The sequence below is a fragment of the Uranotaenia lowii genome, chromosome 2, assembly GCF_029784155.1.
Source record: "Uranotaenia lowii strain MFRU-FL chromosome 2, ASM2978415v1, whole genome shotgun sequence".
NCBI lineage: Eukaryota > Metazoa > Arthropoda > Insecta > Diptera > Culicidae > Uranotaenia > Uranotaenia lowii.
The window spans coordinates 427205058-427227337 of NC_073692.1; the positions used below are offsets into that span (position 1 = coordinate 427205058).

Sequence of the window (22280 nt, forward strand, 5' to 3'; positions counted from 1 at the left end):
TTGAACATTTTTTCTGTTTCTTTTGGCTGGACCTTTTCGAAAACTGGCCACCTAAAAATTTGATTTGTAACTTTTGAACGGCACAATAGATTGCACTATTTCAAGTCAACTTCTAACGTATTTTTTGAATGTCAGCATTTAAAATTTTACACACTTTTTGGAAGATTTTTTGTTCGAGCTTGTACGTCTGTTCTCTGTGGTATAATTGTGAAATTCGTAGTTTATTTCAAAATCAATTCCAATGATCATCACGGTATGATTTTCATATAGCCAAAAACGAAATGACAACATAGAAATCATTACGCGTTCTGATTTTTTTATTTACAAATGAACGTTTTTGAATTCCACTTGGCACCTCTTCTCTGCTTTGACGTGAATGTGTCAAAATGCATGAACGCTTCGGGTAATGGTTCGAGATCAATTTCACGCTTTTTAAAAAATTGAACAGGAATATTCCACATCCATAATTCACGTTATCTGGTAATGTAATTTTTAACATTAATGTGAAAGTACCGTTTTAATCGTTTCAGAGCTAAAGTTTGATGGAATAGTAACGTGTACAGAAATAATCACTATTTCAACAACCGTTGGTGTATCATATTGACTGTTCGAGTTATGATTTTTTCGTATGCGGGCTGTATTTCTGTTAGAGTGCAATCTCTGGCAGCACTGTTGTTGACCTATTGTAAACGTCAAATACTTTTCCCTCCTTTTACTCACAACCCATTGTATCGTTAATCAGAATACACGTTGTTATTTTTTGCTCTGTTAAGTCGCGTGTTTTTCTCCGGTTTTCGTCGGGAAACCAATCCGAAACCACTTTAGGTTATTGGCCCAGACCATTCCGGCGCGTGTGAACCTTGTTGTAAAGTGGACTTTGCGGACAATGGAGGAGGAAAACAGGAATGAGCGATACCATCTGGCCCTGTTCGATGGTACCAACTTTACCGCATGGAAATATCGTATGCGGGTACTCCTGGAAGAGTATGAGTTGCTTAGTTGTATTGACAACGAGCTGGAAGATATGCCGGAGTTGGACGAACAGGAAGATGACACGGCTGAGGAGCGCCAGCAGAAAAAACGGTTGCTGGAGAAGCGTCTCAAGCAAGAGCGTCGGTGCAAATCGATCCTGATCTCGAGAATACATGACTCTCAACTTGAGTATGTACAGGATAAACGCACACCAAAAGCCGTGTGGGATGCTCTCACGAAAATTTTCGAGCGACGCAGCATCGCTAATCGGATGCATTTGAAGAGACAAATGTTGTGTATGAAGTTTCATAGTGGCTCTCTTCAAGAACACTTTTTGCGGTTCGATAAACTTGTTCGGGATTATCGCGGAACGGGTGGTGAAATGGCTGATCTAGACGTGATTTGCCATTTGTTGTTAACCATGGGATCGTCGTTTTCTACGGTGGTGACCGCGATAGAAACAATGCCGGAAGAAAGTTTGACCATCGAGTTTGTGAAATGTCGCTTGTTGGATGAGGAAATCAAACAGCGAAGTGCTGGTGTTGATTCCCCAAGCAACCAAAAGTTCGAATATCACTTAAGGAACGAACTAATAAGTTCATATATAGCTGTACAAAAGTTCTGTGGAACTTTTTTGCTGTTCAAAATGCTTTTTCGAGGTCCATGGAACTTCTTCTTTATCAAGTTCAGCCAATACTCAAAAAAAGCTTTAAAGTACTGTTTTGGTTTCTGTTTCTACTTTTTGGGAACTTCAAAGTTTGTATGAAGAAAAACAATCTACTTGTTACGTACTTCTAATTTTTTTCAAAATCAAGTAGCTATCAAAGGGTTGCAAGTCTTTTTGTACAGCTCAATAGTTCGTAAAAAGTCTCTGTTGTACTATTTTGTGAACTTGAAAGTTTTTAATTAGTTCCAACGGGCATTCAAAAACAACTTCGTATTATAGAAACTTTGAAGTAGATTTAAAGGCTAAAATCTACTTTTTTCGAACTTCAACACGTGTTTGCATAAATAAACACATATCGTTACTTGGGAAACAACTATATGAAGTACACATTAAGTTCCGGAAGAACTTTTTAACAGCTTGAAAGTGGGAATTAAGTAGAAATAAAGAACCTGAAAGTCGTTTTAAAGAAAATCATCACATCGAGTAAACCCAAGTAACCATAAGCACTAAAATCTAGCATCAACTCTGCTCTAGCGTCAGCTATAGTGCTTGATTCTTTGCATCATTTTAGCTCTGTGAGCCAGGTTTGGCGAAATTAACTGCTGCATTAGTGCAGAAACTGGTATAGCCCTATAAAAGCACTGCTATAGCATTGGTTGATGCTACAGCGTTGGCGGGCAAAATGCTGGGAAAATGCAAATGGCGTTCGAATGAGGTTCGACCATGCGAAAAAAAATTATTTTGGATTTTTGTTTGGTTCATTTTTCGGCCATGATACTAAATTTGTAATTATTTTTATATTCGCTTATGCATATTGAGGAGATCTCTCGGATTGAATTTTCTACATGATATTTTTTTTATTTTTCAGCTGAAAATGACCTGGAATCGAACTCATGACATATGTGGCTCTGACATTTGACATTGACTCTGCCTGTGAACCTATCAGGTCCGCGTTAAATCTTTGAAAAAAAAAAGACCTATTTGAATCAAATTTCTAGCAACCGGTGCACTGAATTTGCATTGATTCAGCATCAATAAATGCTTATGTGCTTTGGCCTAATGCCACTGTAGTGCTTACATAGTGCTTAAAAGCATTAAAGCAAGCTTGTGTGATGCCAATTTAATGCTTAGAAAATATAGCATTTGTTATTCTGATTTAGAGCAATGTTGCATTTCAAAAGCATTGTGCAAAGCTGATAGAATGCAAGTTGCATTTTAAAAGAGTGGTATAATTTTAACATGATGCAGCATAGCACTCGAAGGGCTGTTGTAATGCAAAATTGCACTTGATGTGCTGATATAGTGTAATTTAGCCTTTGAATGCTGGTGTAAAGCTATAAAAATGCAAAGCTTTAGTGCTTATGGTTACTTGGGAAATCGTTGCCTACTCATGATGTTCATATAGGGCAATAAGTATGGATCTCAACTTTCAAGCGGTGAGCTCGGGTTCGAGGCTTGGCTTGTTTGACGATTTATGCAAACTTTTTGTCAACTTTCAAGTTCGTTTAACTACTTAAAAATTGAGCTGAAAAGAAGTTATATTAGCATACTCGATTAAGCTGTTCAAACCTGATAGAGGAATGTTATCCGAACTTTTGGTTGCTTGGGTCGGTTCCCCCCAAGTGTGAACAGGCGGCGTTTTCCGGAACGAAGCAGAACAAGAAGAAGTTCCGATGCTTCAAGTGCAAGGCGGAAGGACATCGGATGGCCGATTGTCCTGGCCTGAAGAAGATGGGAATTGCGAAAAGTGATGAGAAAAGGCAAGGGAAGGCAAATATTGCCGAAACCGGTGGCATATGTTTTCTGGGGCAGGGCAGTGGCCATCCCAAGCAACCAGAATTCCCTTAAAAAGGTTCCATAGAAGCTTAATCAGCTCTCGTTTGTGTCTGAAGAGAATGCTAATCAGCCCAAAATTTAAGTTCTTAAAGCTACTTTCAAGTTCGTTTAGGGGGCTGTAGAGAACGCTATTCAGCTCCTAAGAGAATGTCAAGAAACTTCTACGCGCCGAAAAAAAAAATCCAATTGACAGATTGCTCTGACAACCACTTGTCAGATTGCTAGGTTGCCGGTCTATCATGGTCTATCTCATTGATTTTAATTGTATTGTTTTGATTACAAAAGCTGCTTACACGCCTAGAGAATTGAACCGCTGCTCTCTAGGTTGCAATGAAACTCACCAGCCTCTCGACCAATCCAGCAATAGCTAATTGCCACTGTAATGATAAGTATTTAAACTTAATGTCATTTGAGATGATTGAGTGGGTTGGTCAACAGAAGGTACCTTATTTCTTTCAAAGGACTTTCAGTACACAATATGAATCATAACAAAAATTCGCATCATCAAAAATTTATTCGAATATCTTATTTAACATTTATAAGAAAAATTCGAAAAAATCTTGAATTCCATTTGTAAATATCAGTAAAGATATAAACAAAAAAAATACCATGACAAGAAATTGACAGACATTTTTGACATGTCGCTTAGAATTCCCATATAGGTTCTTTAAAACACCTTCAAGTATCTTAATGGTGCGCTTTAGAATGTTACGCGAACGTTATCGACCTTCTTGAATAACATTTTTGACATGTCGCTTAGAATTCCCATATAGGTTCTTTAAAACACCTTCAAGTATCTTAATGGTGCGCTTTAGAATGTTACGCGAACGTTATCGACCTTCTTGAAAAACATTTTTGACATGTCGCTTAGAATTCCCATATAGGTTCTTTAAAACACCTTCAAGTATCTTAATGGTGCGCTTTAGAATGTTACGCGAACGTTATCGACCTTCTTGAAAAACATTTTTGACATGTCGCTTAGATTTCCCATATAGGTTCTTTAAAACGCCTTCAAGTATCTTAATGGTGCGTTTTGGAATGTAACGCGAACGCTATCGACCTTCTTGAAAGAAGTTCCATTAAAAGCGCTTAGAAGCTCCGTTATCGATAGTTTAACCTTTCAAAGGGCGATGGAAGTTCCTGAGTAACTTTTACGCGACAAGAGTCACCTGAGGTTCCCGTAATACATTTTTTCAGCCAAATGTGAACTTCGGAGTTCGGAGTTAAGTAAAAACGCGACTTTTGGTTGCTTGGGATGTCAGTGAAAATGGTAGTGTGCAATGGTTTATTGATTCCGGTTGCTCCGATCATTTGGTTAATGATCGATCGTTGTTTGAAGAGCTGAAGCCATTGAAAAATCCTGTGGAAATAGCAATTGCTAAGGATGGGGTGTGTCTTGTGGCTCGACATACTGGGAATGTGAAGGTTTTGTCTCGGGTTAATGAAAAGCTGATTGAGTGTGTAGGAGAAAGACCCTGAAACATATGAAAATGGAAAAATAATGAAAAAAATCAAATATATAATTTACAATGATGTTTACCTTTCTCAGAACTTTAATTTCTTTCCTTTGTGTCGAAGTTACTATTTTGATCAAAGCGCACTTGGATGGCGAGTTGGATCAATCTAATAATAACAAAAAAACCATAATAAACTGTGGTAATGTGAAGGCACTGGAAAAAATATGAACTTTCTTTCATGCTGAATTTCATTGAAGCTGTCGTGGTGAGTTTTGAATGACATTGATTAAAGCTGAACCAATACATCCTTGAATAAGGGATTCCAAAAGGATATTGGATCACACCGATCAATCTATCGACTAAATTTGGAAACGAAGGACGCCATTCCGCATCGAAGAAGTAATTTTTTAAAAATTCTAGTATCTACGACAATGGCGCAGCTGTAAGACTCCCAGAAATAGTTGTAAGTATGATAAATATATTAAAACATGTTGGAAAAGGTAAAATTCAGAGAAACTACGGATTAAATTCGGCGAATCATATTGTGCATAAAGGGTCATGAAAAAATGGCGGACTTCCTGAGTTGAAGACTGAAAAATAAAAATTAAAATATTTTAAGATCTTTTGGAAGAACTCGAATGAACAATATTGAGAAAAATCATGAACGGGACGGAAGGAACCCAAAACTAAATTTAAAAATAAAAATGGGGACGGAAGGAACCCGGAGCTTGATTTTATGAAATTTTATATGGGACGGAAGGAACCCAAAGCGAAATTTAGAGAAAAAAATGGGACGGAAGGAACCCAAAGCTAAATAAAGAAAAATGCGACGGAAGGAACCCTTAAGCTAAATTTAAAAAAAATGGGACGGAAGGAACCCAAAGCTAAATTGAAAATTATGGGACGGAAGGAACCCGAAGCTTGATTCTATAACATTTTAAATGGGACGGAAGGAACCCGAAGCGAAATTTAGAGAAAAAAAATTATGGGACGGAAGGAACCCTAAACTAAAATTAAAAAAAAAAATGAGAAGGAAGGAACCCGAAGTTTAATATTAACAAAAAAATATAAATAAGACGGAAGGAACCCAGAGCTAAAAAAAAATAAAAATAAGACGGAAAGAACACAGACCTAAAATAAAAAAAAAAAAAAAAAAAAATGGGACGGAAGGAACCGAAAGCTGAATTTGGAAAAAAAAATAATAAAATGAAACGGAAGGACCCCCAGAAATATATGAAATGATTAAGTCGTTATATTAAACAAAGCAAAGGGAAAGGGACGGAAAGACCTAGTTGGAGACTTCCTCAATTGAAGACTGAAAAATATAAATTGGAATATTTCAAGGTCTCTCAGAAGAACTCGAATGGAAAATATTGTGAAAAAAAAATCATGAATAGGACGGAATGAACCCAAAACTAAACTTAAAAAAAAAAATAAATGGGACGGAAGGAACCTAAAGCTAAAAAAAAAAAAAAATAAGGGGATGGAAGGAATCCGAAGCTTGATTTCATAATATTTTAAATGGAACAAAAGGAACCCAAAACTTAATTTTTGAGGAAAAAAATAATGCTCAAAGCTAAATTTAAAAAAATGAGACGGATGGAAACCGAACTTCAATATTAACAAAAAAAAAATAATAATAATAACACGGAAAGAACCCAGAGCTAAAATAAAAAAAAAAATGGGACGGAAGGAACGAAAAGCTGAATTTAGGAAAATAACAATAAAAATAAAATGAAACGGAAGGACCTACAGAAATACATAAAATAATATAAGTCGTTATATTAAACATAGCAAAAAGAAAGGGACGGAAAGACCCAGTTGAAGACTTCCTGAAGACTAAAAAAAAAAAATTTATGGTCTTTTAGAAAAACTCGAATGGAAAATATTGTGAAAAAATCATGAATGGGACGGAAGGAACCCAAAGCTAAATTTAAAAAAAAAAAATGGGGCGGGAGGAACTAAAAGCTCAATTAAAAAAAAATGGAACGGAAGGACTCACCGAAATATATGAAATTGGCCACTCGAGGACAGATATCGGAATTTACAGAAATAATATAAGTCGTTAGAGAGAAAGGGAAGGTAAGATCCTGGAAATATATTTTTGCAAATAAATGAGACGGAAGGATTCTATGCAAAAACAAAAATTAAAATGACTGAATAAATTGTAAGGGTTGAAGAACCCAGAATCGTAATAATTATACTCATGTGACTGTACTCGTTGCGTGCAGTAAAGCACAACAACTTAAGTGGGATGGAAGGAACCAAGCAAAAAAACGAAAATTATTACATACATGAGACGGAATGACGTCAAGCAAAAAGTTTCAGAACTTATATTCGGAACAAAGTAGAATAAAAACTAACGCGATTTGCTATCATGGGTGGTAAAAGTTTTTTCTACTGATTTTTTTTTAACAACATCAACAACATTTTTCTGTTCCCGAATGAATGAAGAATAAATTAAATAAGGTCCTTTGTTTACTAACTGACAGTCTGGAAGCGTTTGTATTGCTTGAACATTTTAAACTTACATTATTTCTCGACACATGGGCCAAACGATAAGTGAAATGGATAGATTAAAAGCTCATGGAAGGCAGTATAGGTATACGCGAAATTTAAGATCATCGAACATTTACCGTTGCAGACGGTTTATTCCTTAAGTTTGTATTGATCCTGGTGTTGAGAGTCCAATCTGTCGGTTAAATAATTGTTGGCGAGGTGTACATGCAACTTATATGCAGTATTGAGAAAAATTAATAACCCTCATGTTTCGCTTTTATATCGAGCTGCTCGAGTTTCAAATGGTTCAGGCTGGAAGCTGGAAAAAAATTTATAATGGATCATTCTTCTTAAACTTGGATACTTAGTTGGCGTTTAGATATTGTACAGAGTTTATATTGTTATTAGATTCCCGATTAAGTTTTTGCATTGACTAAGCCTTATTTATATACGCCTGTAGTTCTCCAACACCGTTCCTTAAATGGAACGAATTTGTTCGTCGTAGAACGCATGAAAAAAATAAGAGCAGTGTTCAGATTGTACAATCAAAGTGTGTTTCGAGAATATTTTTCTATATTGATATTTATATTACAGTTAATGAAACACAAACTACTAATTGTTGGAAATATTTTTCCATGAGAAAAATAACTCGGATCATTACACACCCAAGTAACCATAAGCACCAAAGCTTTGCATTTTTATAGCTTTACACCAGCATTCAAAGGCTTAATTACACTATATCAGCACATCAAGTGCAATTTTGCATTACAACAGCCCTTCGAGTGCTATGCTGCATCATGTTAAAATTATACCACTCTTTTAAAATGCATCTTGCATTCTATCAGCTTTGCACAATGCTTTTGAAATGCAACATTGCTCTAAATCAGAATAACAAATGCTATATTTTCTAAGCATTAAATTGGCATCACACAAGCTTGCTTTAATGCTTTTAAGCACTATGTAAGCACTACAGTGGCATTAGGCCAAAGCACATTAGCATTGATTGATGCTGAATCAATGCAAATTCAGGGCACCGGTTGCTAGAAATTTGATTCAAATAGGTCTTTTTTTTTCAAAGATTTAACGCGGACCTGATAGGTTCACAGGCAGAGTCAATGTCAAATGTCAGAGCCACATATGTCATGAGTTCGATTCCAGGTCATTTTCAGCTGAAAAATAAAAAAAATATCATGTAGAAAATTCAATCCGAGAGATCTCCTCAATATGCATAAGCGAATATAAAAATAATTACAAATTTAGTATCATGGCCGAAAAATGAACCGAACAAAAATCCAAAATATTTTTTTTTCGCATGGTCGAACCTCATTCGAACGCCATTTGCATTTTCCCAGCATTTTGCCCGCCAACCTTGTAGCATCAACCAATGCTATAACAGTGCTTTTATAGGGTTATACCAGTTTCTGCACTAATGCAGCAGTTAATTTCGCCAAACCTGGCTCACAGAGCTAAAATGATGCACAGAATCAAGCACTATAGCTGACGCTAGAGCAGAGTTGATGCTAGATTTTAGTGCTTATGGTTACTTGGGCAGTGCTTCTTGGAAGATTTTGATATTTTGATCCATTTAATAACTTTTGTTCGCATCTGGAGGTTTTGACATGACAATGGATAGCGGTTTCCTGATCATCAACGGTAACTGTAAATATAAGATCATCAAACTTAATTAGTCACGACATGCAGACGGATTTGCTCCACAAATTTCTATTGAACCCAATGTTCAGAGTCTAAACTGAAGACTAAATGTTTATTGACGAGACGAGCCTATAGATCTAATATAAAGTATCGAGATGAATGGTTAAATCTCATTTCGTTTCAAAACTAGAGTTTTACAGGAACCAATATTATTCGTTGAAAAGAAATAAGAAGTTTAACTTAGCTCAACAATTGTGTTTGTCAGGCTATATTGATTGCATGGTAAAACTGACACAGGACACAGGATAGTTTTCAGTCATGCAAGTCGGGAAACCAATATGAGAACAGTTCTAGAGATGAAAACAAAATCTAATGGAGTTGGTGTTTATAAATCGAAACAGTTTTTTGTGTTGTGTTCCGAATTATTCCTAAGCACGTTTGTGTTACAAAGATTCCTGTTTGACTTGAATGGATAAAAAAAAAATCAAGGCTCATTTATAAACGCCTGTAGTTCTGCAACATCATGCTATAAATCGAAAGAATTCGTTTGTCGAAGGGAAACTTCAGGGCGTTTTTTTTATAACAAAAAAAAAATGTATCCATAGGTAACTGAAAAAAAAAACATTTTTAATAATGTACTGGTAAAAAATGTGTTTTTTTGTAAAAGTTCCGTTGAATAATATAAAAAGGTTGTTATGAGAAAAATATCTTTCACAGGCTTTTAGAAGATACTTTTTATGTAAATCGATAGTACGTAGTGATTTTATTAGCTCTGGTTAAATTCTAATGATTTTGTTCACTGGCAATGTCGGTACGCGTAATCGCATACTGATAGTCAATATTAAGCAAATTCAAGACAACGATTCATTGAAACTATTGAGCTCTTGTAAAGAATGACCTTGCCAAAAACAAAAAAAAAAACTTGTATATATACTTAACTGACTGAAAATAACATCATCTTAAATCATCGTTCACCTTGGCGGATACTTGAAGCTGAGTAATTTATTTGAGACACTGTTCAAGAATGTTATCGAATCGCATTCGAACGCCGACACAACATTATTGAATTCATGAAAATAACTTCCATGAGTGTAGAGAAGTAGGCGAATGTAGGAGAAAGACCCTGAAACATATGAAAATGGAAAAATAATGAAAAAAATCAAATATATAATTTACAATGATGTTTACCTTTCTCAGAACTTTAATTTCTTTCCTTTGTGTCGAAGTTACTATTTTGATCAAAGCGCACTTGGATGGCGAGTTGGATCAATCTAATAATAACAAAAAAACCATAATAAACTGTGGTAATGTGAAGGCACTGGAAAAAATATGAACTTTCTTTCATGCTGAATTTCATTGAAGCTGTCGTGGTGAGTTTTGAATGACATTGATTAAAGCTGAACCAATACATCCTTGAATAAGGGATTCCAAAAGGATATTGGATCACACCGATCAATCTATCGACTAAATTTGGAAACGAAGGACGCCATTCCGCATCGAAGAAGTAATTTTTTAAAAATTCTAGTATCTACGACAGAGTGCACGATAAAAGATGTGTTATTTGTGCCGGAGTTGCGCTGCAACTTGTTTTCCGTGTTGCGGATGGATGAGGCTGGGATGAAGGTGGTTTACTACGATGGTAAAGTGGAAATTTATCGTGGATCCGAAGTCGTTGCGCGTGGTTTCCGAAGTGGAAAACTGTATCGGCTGGATTTGAAAGTAAATCGCCCGGACGCGAGTGCGATGTTTTCGTGCGGTCGTGTTCCATGTAGTCTTGTTCTATGGCACCGGAGATTCGGCCATTTGAACGGTGGGAGTCTCCAGAATCTCATCAATCGTGAACTCGTTACCGGACTGAAGATTGATTGCAAACGTACTAGTTCTGAAGAAGTCGTTTGTGAGTCTTGCGTAATCGGTAAGCAAACCCGGAAACCGTTCCGGAAGTGTGTCGGTAGACGTTCGTCGCGAGTGCTCGAGTTGATACACTCGGATGTGTGCGGGCCCGTAACGCCGGTGGGTCTTGATAACGCGAAGTACTTTGTTACGTTTGTGGATGACTGGAGCCACTTTACGATGGTATATCCGATTACCAGTAAAGACGAAGTGTTTCGGTGCTTTTCTGAGTACGAGGCTCAAGTGGTAGCAAAGTTCGGTCGGAAAATATCGCGTCTCCGTTGCGATAACGGTGGTGAATACCGTAGTCGGGAATTTGACAGCTTCTGCAGACGAAAAGGTATTAAAGTGGAGTGGACGATTCCTCACACCCCCGAGCAGAATGGGGTGAGTGAGCGGATGAACCGCACTCTGGTCGAAAAGGCTAGAGCTATGTTGGTGGATTCGGGAGTGGATAAGCACCCGAATAGCAAGGACCATGGTTTTAAAATAACTGAACAATGATATTCAATGTAACAATCAACTTCATCGTGGTATCTAAATATCTTTCAACCGCATTTAATTATGAAATCACCATAATTTTCTAAGTAACCGTGAAGTACATCGTTTATTCAAAATATTTCATAGTTGCCGAAAATGACAGAAGTACGGTATTATGATAATTTTCTTGTGATTATCATTGTTACCATGTACTTCATGGTAAAATGAAAATCCAAACGTTGTTAAACTTTGCTTTTTCTACACTTTAACAAATTAGCGTGTAGGAACAAATACACTGAACCAAATCTGGAAATAAAATCTACTAGGTCATTCCAATAATTTTTAAAGTTAATCGCTCATATACAAAGTAATGATTTATCCTGTACAAGTTATTGGAAAATTCAATAGATTCTGCAAGTGTATTTTATCGAAGAAAAACATACTAAAAAGTATAGGAAAATCTAATGAATACCATGAGCTTAATAATCTTAATCAAATGTATTAGAAAATCCATTAATTTTCAAATGTTTATATTTATATAGAATTTATATTTTGCATATCTGATAAATTTACTAACAATTCGCATCGACTCGACATCGACTGATTTGTAAGGTTTGGTTTGGTAAGAAAACCCGTAAAATGGCCAAAAAAGTACTGAAAACTGTACACGCTAGAAATAATTAAACCATTTAGGTTTCAAAAATAACCATTTTTGACCTTTTCCCGGGAAATGCCATTTTATGAGTTCTCCATGAGAAGTCATAAAATGACTTCTAGGGGAGAAGTTCTAATATGGTTATTTTTCAACCGAATGGGATTCTGGAGGTGAAGTTGAAAAATGGTTATTTTACAACCGAAATTCAAATGAGCTACTTTTTTAAATTCATGAGGATTTCTCATAAAATTTTCAATTAAAATCAGAGTTATTCAATTAAATATTCTTATTTATTGCATGATTCACAAAAAAACTTTAATATTAAATCGAATTATTAAAATTGCAATAAAATACTGAGTGAACCTGGCCAGGCATAAGTGAGAGTAAGTTTTAACATAATTATAATGGCATTTTTTGTAAAGCCTTATACATCTCGGTCACGATAGTCATCCCTCCGATGATTAGCTGCACCACCTCCTCCTCTTCCTGCCATCGCCTCTTCTTCGGGTCATTTCGTCATCGATCCCTCAAGAACTGCGACTCGCTAGCATTCTTCAATTCTGATTCAGCTGCAGGCTGCCGTTGTATCATCCGGAAATCTGTTGTTGCTCCTGCTGTTGATTCGGAGTTTGATTTTGTTGTTGGTGAAGGCCTCGCCCACACATTTCGAGCTACCGACAGCAAAGAATTTACCGGCTCCTCTACACCTGGTGTTTTATGGACAGTTCGATCGGATTCTGCTTTCCGGATGGTACGGAAAATAGCCCGGAGGACCCGCATCCTATTGGGGAACAAATAATTCGCATTAATTTCGAGTATTTCTCATATTATTCATGAAAGACTTACCTTTAGCAGAAAATGTTTGCCGTATAATTTTGACTTCTTGTAATACAAAACGGATTAATGCCTAAATTAGAAAAACGCACCCGGCTGTAAAAGCAATTCCAAAATGGCGAAAAAGAAATACCAAATTTTCAACCATTTTGTGGTTAATGCTCCAGAACTATCAAAATGGTTAAAATTCTTTCTAAAAATATTTTTGAAAAATAACCAAATTGACGGTTTACAAGCAAAACCTATAAAATGGTTATTTAAGAACCATAAATGGTTATAAAAAAATGAGCGTGTACGCACCGAGGCCGAAAACATCGCTAGCGATGAAGGTAAGTTTTTTTTTGTTTTTCTGGGATTTTAACACTCTCGTGTTATTCATCCCCTAAATGAAGGTAAGTGGAAAAACTGTTTTATATAGCTATAATTTTAATTTTTTCTACCCCCCGTACAGCTCGCATTAGATGCGAAAAAAAACTCTACCATCCGGCCGGACAAACGCCGGAACTGTTCCAGCGCCGAACGAGGTGAAAACTGGGCAGAAACGACCATGCATTCACATCATGAACAGCAGGCGGAAAAAACATCACTCGTCCAGTTCCTCATTCATGATTGCGAAAACATAATCACAACATTCCGAAGGCTGAAGCAAGAGATCAACACCACAGAAGCAGCTACCAGGAGCCAGTTTTTTTCCCCGACGGTGGAAGCGCACTGAGCCGGCGATGATCGTATCACCATCGCCACCACCAGCGGCAACAGCAGCACACCAGCGACAACAGCAGCAGCACCAAATCCAAAAGCAGATATCCGCCGGAAACGTTTCTCGCATCGCATCACCCCACCTGCTGTAAGTTATTGTCATTTTTTCTTCTCCCACGGTGTAAGTGTATAGGAGATATAAATAAAATATAATGCTTCAAGTCCAGATGTTTTATTTTTCATAACAAATCCATTTAAAAATCGCAAGTAGAATTAAATACATTCATTTCATTGTCTAGAATAATCATTTTTACCAAATTACGATTATATTACTTTCACTGGAAATTCCTATAAAATTTATCGGAACGCTAAACTATATGCGCAAAATTTTGCGCTCATCTATAAAAAGTATTGGATTTTCTAGTAGTGCAAAAATACTAAAATTCCCAATACTGTTTATAGCCCGATTTTGTTCAGTGTAATTGCGCGCCATTTTTTTCGCGGAACGATTTTCTCGCGATTGGAAAAATCTTTTTCAGTTAAAAGCTGCTGAATCCGGACAAGTTCTGGAATTTTTGGACGTCATGCCAAGTTGGAAGGCAATTGCTCCATTTGCGGTGGTGGTGGTAAGTACATTGCATGCATATTGATTAGAAAACTGACCAAACTCAAAAAATCATTTTTTTCCAGAAGCTGACAGAACTTCCGAAGCTCCACTTCAGACGAGGGAGCAAAATAACTCAACACTGCGAGAGGCTCGTGACACGGTGGCCAATAGATTCCGGGAGTGACTATGAGATGCTGGTGTACAAAGCATTCCAGTCCACCGAATAATCACCGTGTGGTTAAATGTGTAAGTAAAATGTTGAGATTTTCTAAATAAATGTCATGAACAAATAAATACATTCGTTTTTTTAATTAAACAAATCTTTGAAAATGATGACATAATTAAAATCAAAAACAAAAATCCCACCATGATCAATGATTTTTATTTCAGTGGGTGAACATTGAATATTATCGGGTTTTCATGGTTTTACCATGGAAAACTGGATGATGTTATAACCATGAACTTTATATTATTGGGCTTCCCAATGTATGGAAAATCGCCATTTTTTTCATGGTCACGCTGCATAACAATACCCCTTTTTCATGGTTATTTTCGTCAAAACGATGAAATGTATGGTTGAAAAATATGAATTTCAATGTGCATTCACGGTATCGTGGACGATAATAAGCATTGTGTAGACCATAAAATTTATGGTTTGTGAATATGGAATTCATAGTTTTTTCATCGTACATTTCTATTCGGGCAGTTCTGGGGTATGGCTGTTCAGACAGCGGCCTACTGTTTGAATCGAAGTCCGTCCAATGCGATTGGCTCGGATGTGACACCGTACCAGGTATGGGAGGGCAAGAAACCAGACGTGTCCAAGCTTCGTGCGTTTGGTTGTCCAGTGTTTGTCCATGTGCCTAAGCAACTGCGGAAGAAATTCGACGATAAGGCATGGAAAGGTGTCTTCCTGGGGTACGCGTTCAATGGGTATCGTGTATGGAACCCGAAGAAGAAGACTATAGTGCATGTTCGAGACGTAGACTTTTTGGAGTGCGAGCGTTTCGAGCGGGAAGCAAAGAGAAGCTGTGGTAGTGACTCTTTTGTGCCGGGTAGTGTTGATATGAATTCGAACTACAGTGATACGGAAGAAAAGAGTGCGCATGGGGAAGAAGAATGCGAGCATACGGAAGAAGAGTCGAATGACGAGTTTGACAGCTTTGTCGACGACGAAGTGCCTGAAGCGGAAGAGGATTCGGCGCCAGATGCTAGTGAAAGCCAGCGAGTCCAGCGTGATCGTAGACCTCCGAAGTGGCATAGTGAGTTCGAAGTCGAGTATGCTGCTTATGCCCTGAATGCGACCAGCTTCGTCGAGGACTTGCCAACCTCGATTGCAGGTGCACGGAAGAGAAGTGACTGGGAGAAGTGGGAGGCCGCCATCAATGAAGAGATGGAAAGCCTGAAGAAGAACCGCACTTGGTCGTTGTGTAAGCTCCCAGCGAATCGGAAGGCTATCACCTGTAAATGGTTGTTTAAGGTGAAGCGAGGGCTGAACGGTGAGCCCGATCGCTACAAAGCCCGCCTCGTAGCAAGAGGTTTCTCTCAGAAATATGGTTTTGATTATTCTGAGACGTATTCTCCCGTGGTGAAAATGGACTCGCTGCGTGCGGTATTGGCATTGGCGTGTCAAGAAAATATGGTAGCTCACCAAATGGACGTGAAGACCGCGTTTTTGAACGGTGATCTGACTGAGCAGATATTCATGGTCCAACCTGAAGGTTTTGACGGAGGTGGTGATCTGGTGTGCAAGTTGCATAAGTCGCTGTATGGCCTGAAGCAGGCATCTCGGGCGTGGAACGATCGATTCCACCGATTCGTCGAAGATCACCTTGGTTTTAAGCAGAGCGCCAATGACCAATGTTTATACACGCGGAGAATTGGTCAAGATAGAGTGGTACTGGTACTGTACGTCGATGATGTCTTGGTTATCGGTGACACGTTGAGAGCAGTTGAAACAGTCAAGCGCTGCCTCTCAAAGGAGTTCGAAATGACCGACGTTGGCGAGGTCAAATCGTTTCTCGGTATGAAGATTGAGCGTGACCCAAGGGCAGGTACGCTGAAGATAAGCCAAAGACAGTACCTCGAAGATATGTTGAGTCGATTCGGGATGCAGGAATGCAAGCCTATCAGCACACCGATAGAAGTGCGATTGAAGCTTGCGAAGGGCGAAGAAGCAAGGAGGTCTACGAAGCCTTATCGTGAATTGGTAGGCTGTCTGACGTACGCTTCCGTCATGTGTCGACCGGATTTGGCTGCGGCTGTTAACTTCTACAGCCAGTACCAGTGTTGCCCAACCGACGAGCACTGGAACAATCTGAAAAGGGTGTTGCGCTACGTTAAGGGAACCCTGGATTGGTGCTTGGTGTTCAAGGCAAGAAAGGATGCTCCAGCTCTGCAAGTGTTCGCTGATGCAGACTGGGCGAATGATCCTATCGACAGGCTTCGGTAAGCGGTGCGATCTTCAAGGTGTTTGGATGCACCGTGGCATGGATGACGCGCAAACAGCAGACTGTTGCGTTGTCCTCAACGGAAGCCGAACTGACTGCGCTGTGCAGTGCGGCTTGTCAAGGTGTTTGGATGTCAAGGTTACTGCGAGACCTGTGGTGTGATCCTGGTGAACCCGTGACCTACTTTGAGGATAACCAATCAACTATAAGGGTTGCGGAAGATAGTAAGGACCATGGTCGCCTCAAACACGTTGACGTGAAGTTTCACTACCTGCGGGACCTGGTGAAACAGAACCGGATTCGTTTGGAATACCTCCGAACGGATGAGCAGCAAGCAGATGTGATGACGAAGGGGCTACCGAAGACAGCGTTCCTTCGACACTGTGTAAACATGCACTCAGGAAAATTCTTATTATAATTTTCATAAGATGCATCTTATGAACCGCTTTTTAGAGTGTAAAATAATGTTTCATAAGAGTCTTATGAAATTCTTTCAATTTTCATACGATGTTCTTATGAAAAATAGAAGAAACGGCATTGTGAAAAAATAATGAACAAATTCATTCATAGCATCAGTTTTTTTCATCATCTAACAGTACGAAACAATCGCCAGTTCATAGTTATTATAGTTTTCCTTCAATGTTAAATGTTATTGCTATCTCCGGAATGGTAAGTCCGATTTGATGGTTTTGGTATGAACGTTGAATATATTAGTAAACAAAAATACATTATTTCTTTACTTTTCAGCAAGCTGATCGCCAAAAAACGGAAGGTCGAAGATTGAGATGCGGCAAAAAAAAATTTGATGGAGCCGTCTGTTGATGCACTGCTGATGGTGACCATGAAGAATTTAGTTTTAAACAAATTTGGCAAACAATAAAGTGAATGTTTTCAGCATGAAATAACTAGAATTTTTCTTATTAGAAAGTGATTTACTGTTTCCATAAGAGTCTCTTATGAAAAGCAACAACCTCTCATTGAAGTAGGCGTTCATCTTCAGAATTCATTCGCGTCATAAGACAATCTTATGAATTTCATAAATTTTTCTTATGGCGCCACTTCATAAGAGAATCTTATGGCATACATAATAGTATTTTTCTGAGTGTGGGACTGCTAGGCTGCAGAGCTTGAAGGGGGGTGCAAGGTGTGTATATAATCAGGAGGTGTTACCGAATATCGAATTCCCGATTCAGCCATTTTGGCTATGTAGGCTATGCAACTATATGGAACTCATGAAGTTTGTTTACCAACAAACCACCGAAAAGCTGGGCTAAAAATAAACAAACTCATTGAGAGCCCCGCTCACTCCTCGCCTACTAACTGTGAAAGTCGGAGAACCTAGTGTATCAAAAGACCTTGGGGGGGTGTTAGAGTGCAATCTCTGGCAGCACTGTTGTTGACCTATTGTAAACGTCAAATACTTTTCCCTCCTTTTACTCACAACCCATTGTATCGTTAATCAGAATACACGTTGTTATTTTTTGCTCTGTTAAGTCGCGTGTTTTTCTCCGGTTTTCGTCGGGAAACCAATCCGAAACCACTTTAATTTCGCCTTTAGTTTTTTCATCGCGGTGTCCTGATTTTTGTCAAAACCACCTGGCACCCCTGTAATACATGCGAAATTTTGAAAAGTTCTAGCGTAACATTTCATAAGGGCGAAACTAGCAGTTAGCTCGAATCGAGAAAAACGCATTTGAAATTTCGGAACATCTAATCAAATCCTATTTAAAAAATCGTCCACTTTTTGTACAACAAAATCAAAAAATTTACGTTATATTCACTTATTGTTCGTTGGTTATCAAAAACTTTAACTTTTTTCACTAAATTTCAGAGATTTTCAAGTTTCGTCCTTTATTGTTTTCGATTCTAGTTACGCCTGCAAGTTTCGCCCAATTGATCGGCCGTTTTTGTTTTGGTTTTGAAGTTAAGCCCTTTGGCCCTACACGCAAAAACTAATTGGGCCCTTTTGTCACACACGGTCAACTCTGTTACGCCTATTGAGCCTATAGGTATACACGAATAGAAAAATTAACCCCATTTTGAATAGGCGTAACTTCACGTTCCAACAAAAATGCATCAACATGAAGTTTCGCCCAATTAAATTTTATCAAGTTTTTGAAAGTTTTAAGCGATTTTAAGATGAAACCGCGTTCATTAGGTAAAGTGCAATCGCGTACATCCGGAATGACCGTTAACTCGATTTGTTTACATTTGGCAGTTTCGCCCTTTTGAAATGTTACGCTAGAGTTAATCTTCTAGGGTGGTTCATCTGTCAAAACAAAAAAAAATTACACTCTAGTCCGTTACAACCCAAAACTAACAACAAATCAGATAATTCATTATTGATTTTGAAACTTTTATTTTGGGTTGTTGATACCAACGCTGAACTTTGTTTTGATATGCGCATGAGTACGTTGTTAAATTTGGGTTGTTTTTATTCTGAGTGAAATCAGTTCGACTGTTTATAAACATTGCCAGTGAAAAGTTTGAATGCATTAATTTGTAAGTTTTTGTTAAATTTAACAGTGTTTAGGATCCCAAGGCAGTTGGTCCCAAAACAATGGAAATAGACACTTCCGGTCAATTGAAGCGAGAGGAGTTTGATCATCAACCGAAGTTCGAGCTGGTGGATGTGAAAACAGAACCGGATGACGACGAAGAATCATCAGCGGCCACAGAAGGGAGTGAAACTCCACCCGCTTATCAGAAGAAAAAAAGGTAAACGTTTATTACAAATAAAAAACTAATTTGTTAACCTTTTTGCTTGTCATTTCAGAAAACAATCGCCTCCATTGGCTAAAAGGAAGTCTGTTGAGAAACGATATCGATCATCCAAACATACCCAAGTTAGTTGGGAGGATTTTGAAGACTGTCCGAGGGATGACTTTCTGCGTGATACAGCGGAGGATGTGCCGATTCTTAATGCTAACAGTCAACAGTTGGAACCTCAGTGTCGATTATGCTTGCGCAAGGTTCCACAAAATGCTCTGCGACTTGCCGATATGAAATTGAAGTCGAAAATCAAGAACGTGTTCCGTATGAAAATTTTTCTACAAGACTCGTACCCTTTCATATGTAGTAATTGCGTGAATCTGATAGACATTTTCTACAATTTTAAGGATGCAGTTTTGAAAGCCAAGGTTCTGCTAACATCTGAAAGAATTTGCATCGAGAACGATTTCTGGCAATCTCCCGGGCACACAGAAGCTATTGCCACTTGCCAAGCTATCGTTACTCACCATAAGACTCAAATTGATGCTCTGTATGATGATTTCAAAACCCGCACGAAGAAGGAAGCGTCTCCTGAACCGGAACCGACCGCGTTTGAACCGGATTATATTCTTACAGTTTTTGAGAACGAAAGTGATCCGGCAGCGGAAACGACCAATGAACCAGTCCCGGAAGCATCGGGTATTGGTGACGAAACTGTTAATCTTAAAACAGAGTATTTGGAATTCGATGATACTTCAGCAGCTCATGACGGTAATACCGATTACGATTCGGACGATTACAAGCCACTAGTAAAGAGGGCAACAAAATCAAAAGCGACGCCCAAAAAGCGAGGGCCTAAACCGAAAAATAAGGAAAGTCTTGAAAAGACACCGAAGAAACGTGGTGGACGGCGCAAGAAGAATGAAGAAGGCGGTCCGAAACCACAGTCTGAAGATGTTTTACACAGCCTGTGCGATTTTTGTGGCGAGCGAGTTCACGCGCAAACCATCGAAGCGCACATGAATCAACATCTCGGTAAACGATCTATTATACTTTTATTTTTTAAAACATTACTTATGGTTATTTGCTTCCCACAGGCCTTAAACCGTACAGCTGCCCGATAGAGGGTTGTGACCTAACGTTCGGTGGCAAGTATCATCAGATTCGTCACATCCGGCGAATGCATGGCGAAAAGGGTGTCGAGACTCACGAGTGTGACACCTGCGGCAAGATCATTCGAGGGCCTAGGCATGCCCTCAAGTACCACCAGCAGAGGCACAAAGCCGAAAAGAAGTACATCTGCCAAGTGTGTGGCAAGGCCTTCACGATGGCCTGGTATCTGACGCAGCATTCGATCATCCACTCGGAAAAGTTCCCTTACAAGTGCAACTACTGTGGCAAAGAGTAAATTTATTTTACAAGATCTAGGACAATGGATCTGTTTCTTAACGTGATATTTTTTTTCCAGATTCAAATTCAAAGCCAGTATGAAAACTCACGAGAAGAACGTTCACGAGAAGAAGATGGAACTGCAAGAGTATTATCAACCACAACAATCGGATGCCCATATGCAATAGGAAAGAAATGTGTATTTGTGTATTACTTATGAATAGTCAAGTGTATTTCTATATGAGGAGCTTCATAATACTACGTAGCATCACATCGGATACTCACTCTTTTTCATTTCAAAATATATCACAAAACAGATGACGCCAGAGACCTTAAACACATTCATCAATTGCTAAGACGTAAGACGTGTTTAATTTTTTTGCAGCTTTTAAAATTGGGTTCAGAGTAAAAATGTAGAATCATGATCTAACATATAATTTGTAATAATTTTTAATCTAATATATGACACGGGAATCAAAATCTGAATGTAATACCTACCTATAAATCTAAAATCTCAATTCGAGAGCTGAATCTGAATTCTGGTGTCTTAATTTGGAATAATGTCATATATGTCAAAAAAGACAAACATGAAGTAAGTACGTAGAAGCCTTAATCATTAAAAAAATGACAAAAATTACAAAGCTGATAAATTGAAAATGTATTGACAGAATTGATACAATAGACAGATTTGACAAGATAGAAAATGTTGACAAAAATAACAAAAATGACAAAAATGACTTCTTCTTTTTCTTCTTTCTTCTAGTCGCCGATGCTATTTATAGCACGACTCGGAACTGCTTTATTAAATGACAAAAATGACAAAAATGACAAAAATGACAAAAATGACAAAAATGACAAAAATGACAAAAATGACAAAAATGACAAAATGACAAAAATGACAAAAATGACAAAAATGACAAAAATGACAAAAATGACAAAAATGACAAAAATGACAAAAATGACAAAAATGACAAAAATGACAAAAATGACAAAAATGACAAAAATGACAAAAATGACAAAAATGACAAAAATGACAAAAATGACAAAAATGACAAAAATGACAAAAATGACAAAAATGACAAAAATGACAAAAATGACAAAATGACAAAAATGACAAAAATGACAAAAATGACAAAAATGACAAAAATGACAAAAATGACAAAAATGACAAAAATGACAAAAATGACAAAAATGACAAAAATGACAAAAATGACAAAAATGACAAAAATGACAAAAATGACAATAATGACAAAAATGACAAAAATGACAAAAATGACAAAAATGACAAAAATGACAAAAATGACAAAAATGACAAAAATGACAAAAATGACAAAAATGACAAAAATGACAAAAATGACAAAAATGAAGGAAATGACAAAAATGACAAAAATTACAAAAATTACAAAAATTACAAAAATGACAAAAATGACAAAAATGACAAAAATGACAAAAATGACAGAAATGACAAGAATGACAG

The 22280-nt window shown here is 37.7% G+C and overlaps 1 protein-coding gene across 4 annotated transcripts; it reads left to right on the forward strand.

Moving 5' to 3' along the window:
* The first annotated feature begins 738 nt into the window (after positions 1-738).
* Positions 739-21085, forward strand: LOC129745852 (zinc finger protein 37-like). Of its 4 annotated transcripts, none has more exons than XM_055739213.1 (5): positions 739-984; positions 19229-19420; positions 19479-20449; positions 20512-20818; positions 20883-21085. In XM_055739213.1, exons 2-5 carry the CDS (start codon positions 19263-19265, stop codon positions 20989-20991), a joined length of 1545 nt encoding a protein of 514 aa, XP_055595188.1. In that variant the 5' UTR covers positions 739-984; positions 19229-19262; the 3' UTR covers positions 20992-21085. The 4 variants fall into 4 exon arrangements, with proteins under 4 accessions (XP_055595188.1, XP_055595189.1, XP_055595187.1 ...); XM_055739214.1 differs by having other exon boundaries at positions 739-935; XM_055739212.1 differs by lacking the exon at positions 739-984 and adding an exon at positions 5255-5395.
* The last annotated feature ends 1195 nt before the right edge of the window (positions 21086-22280 follow it).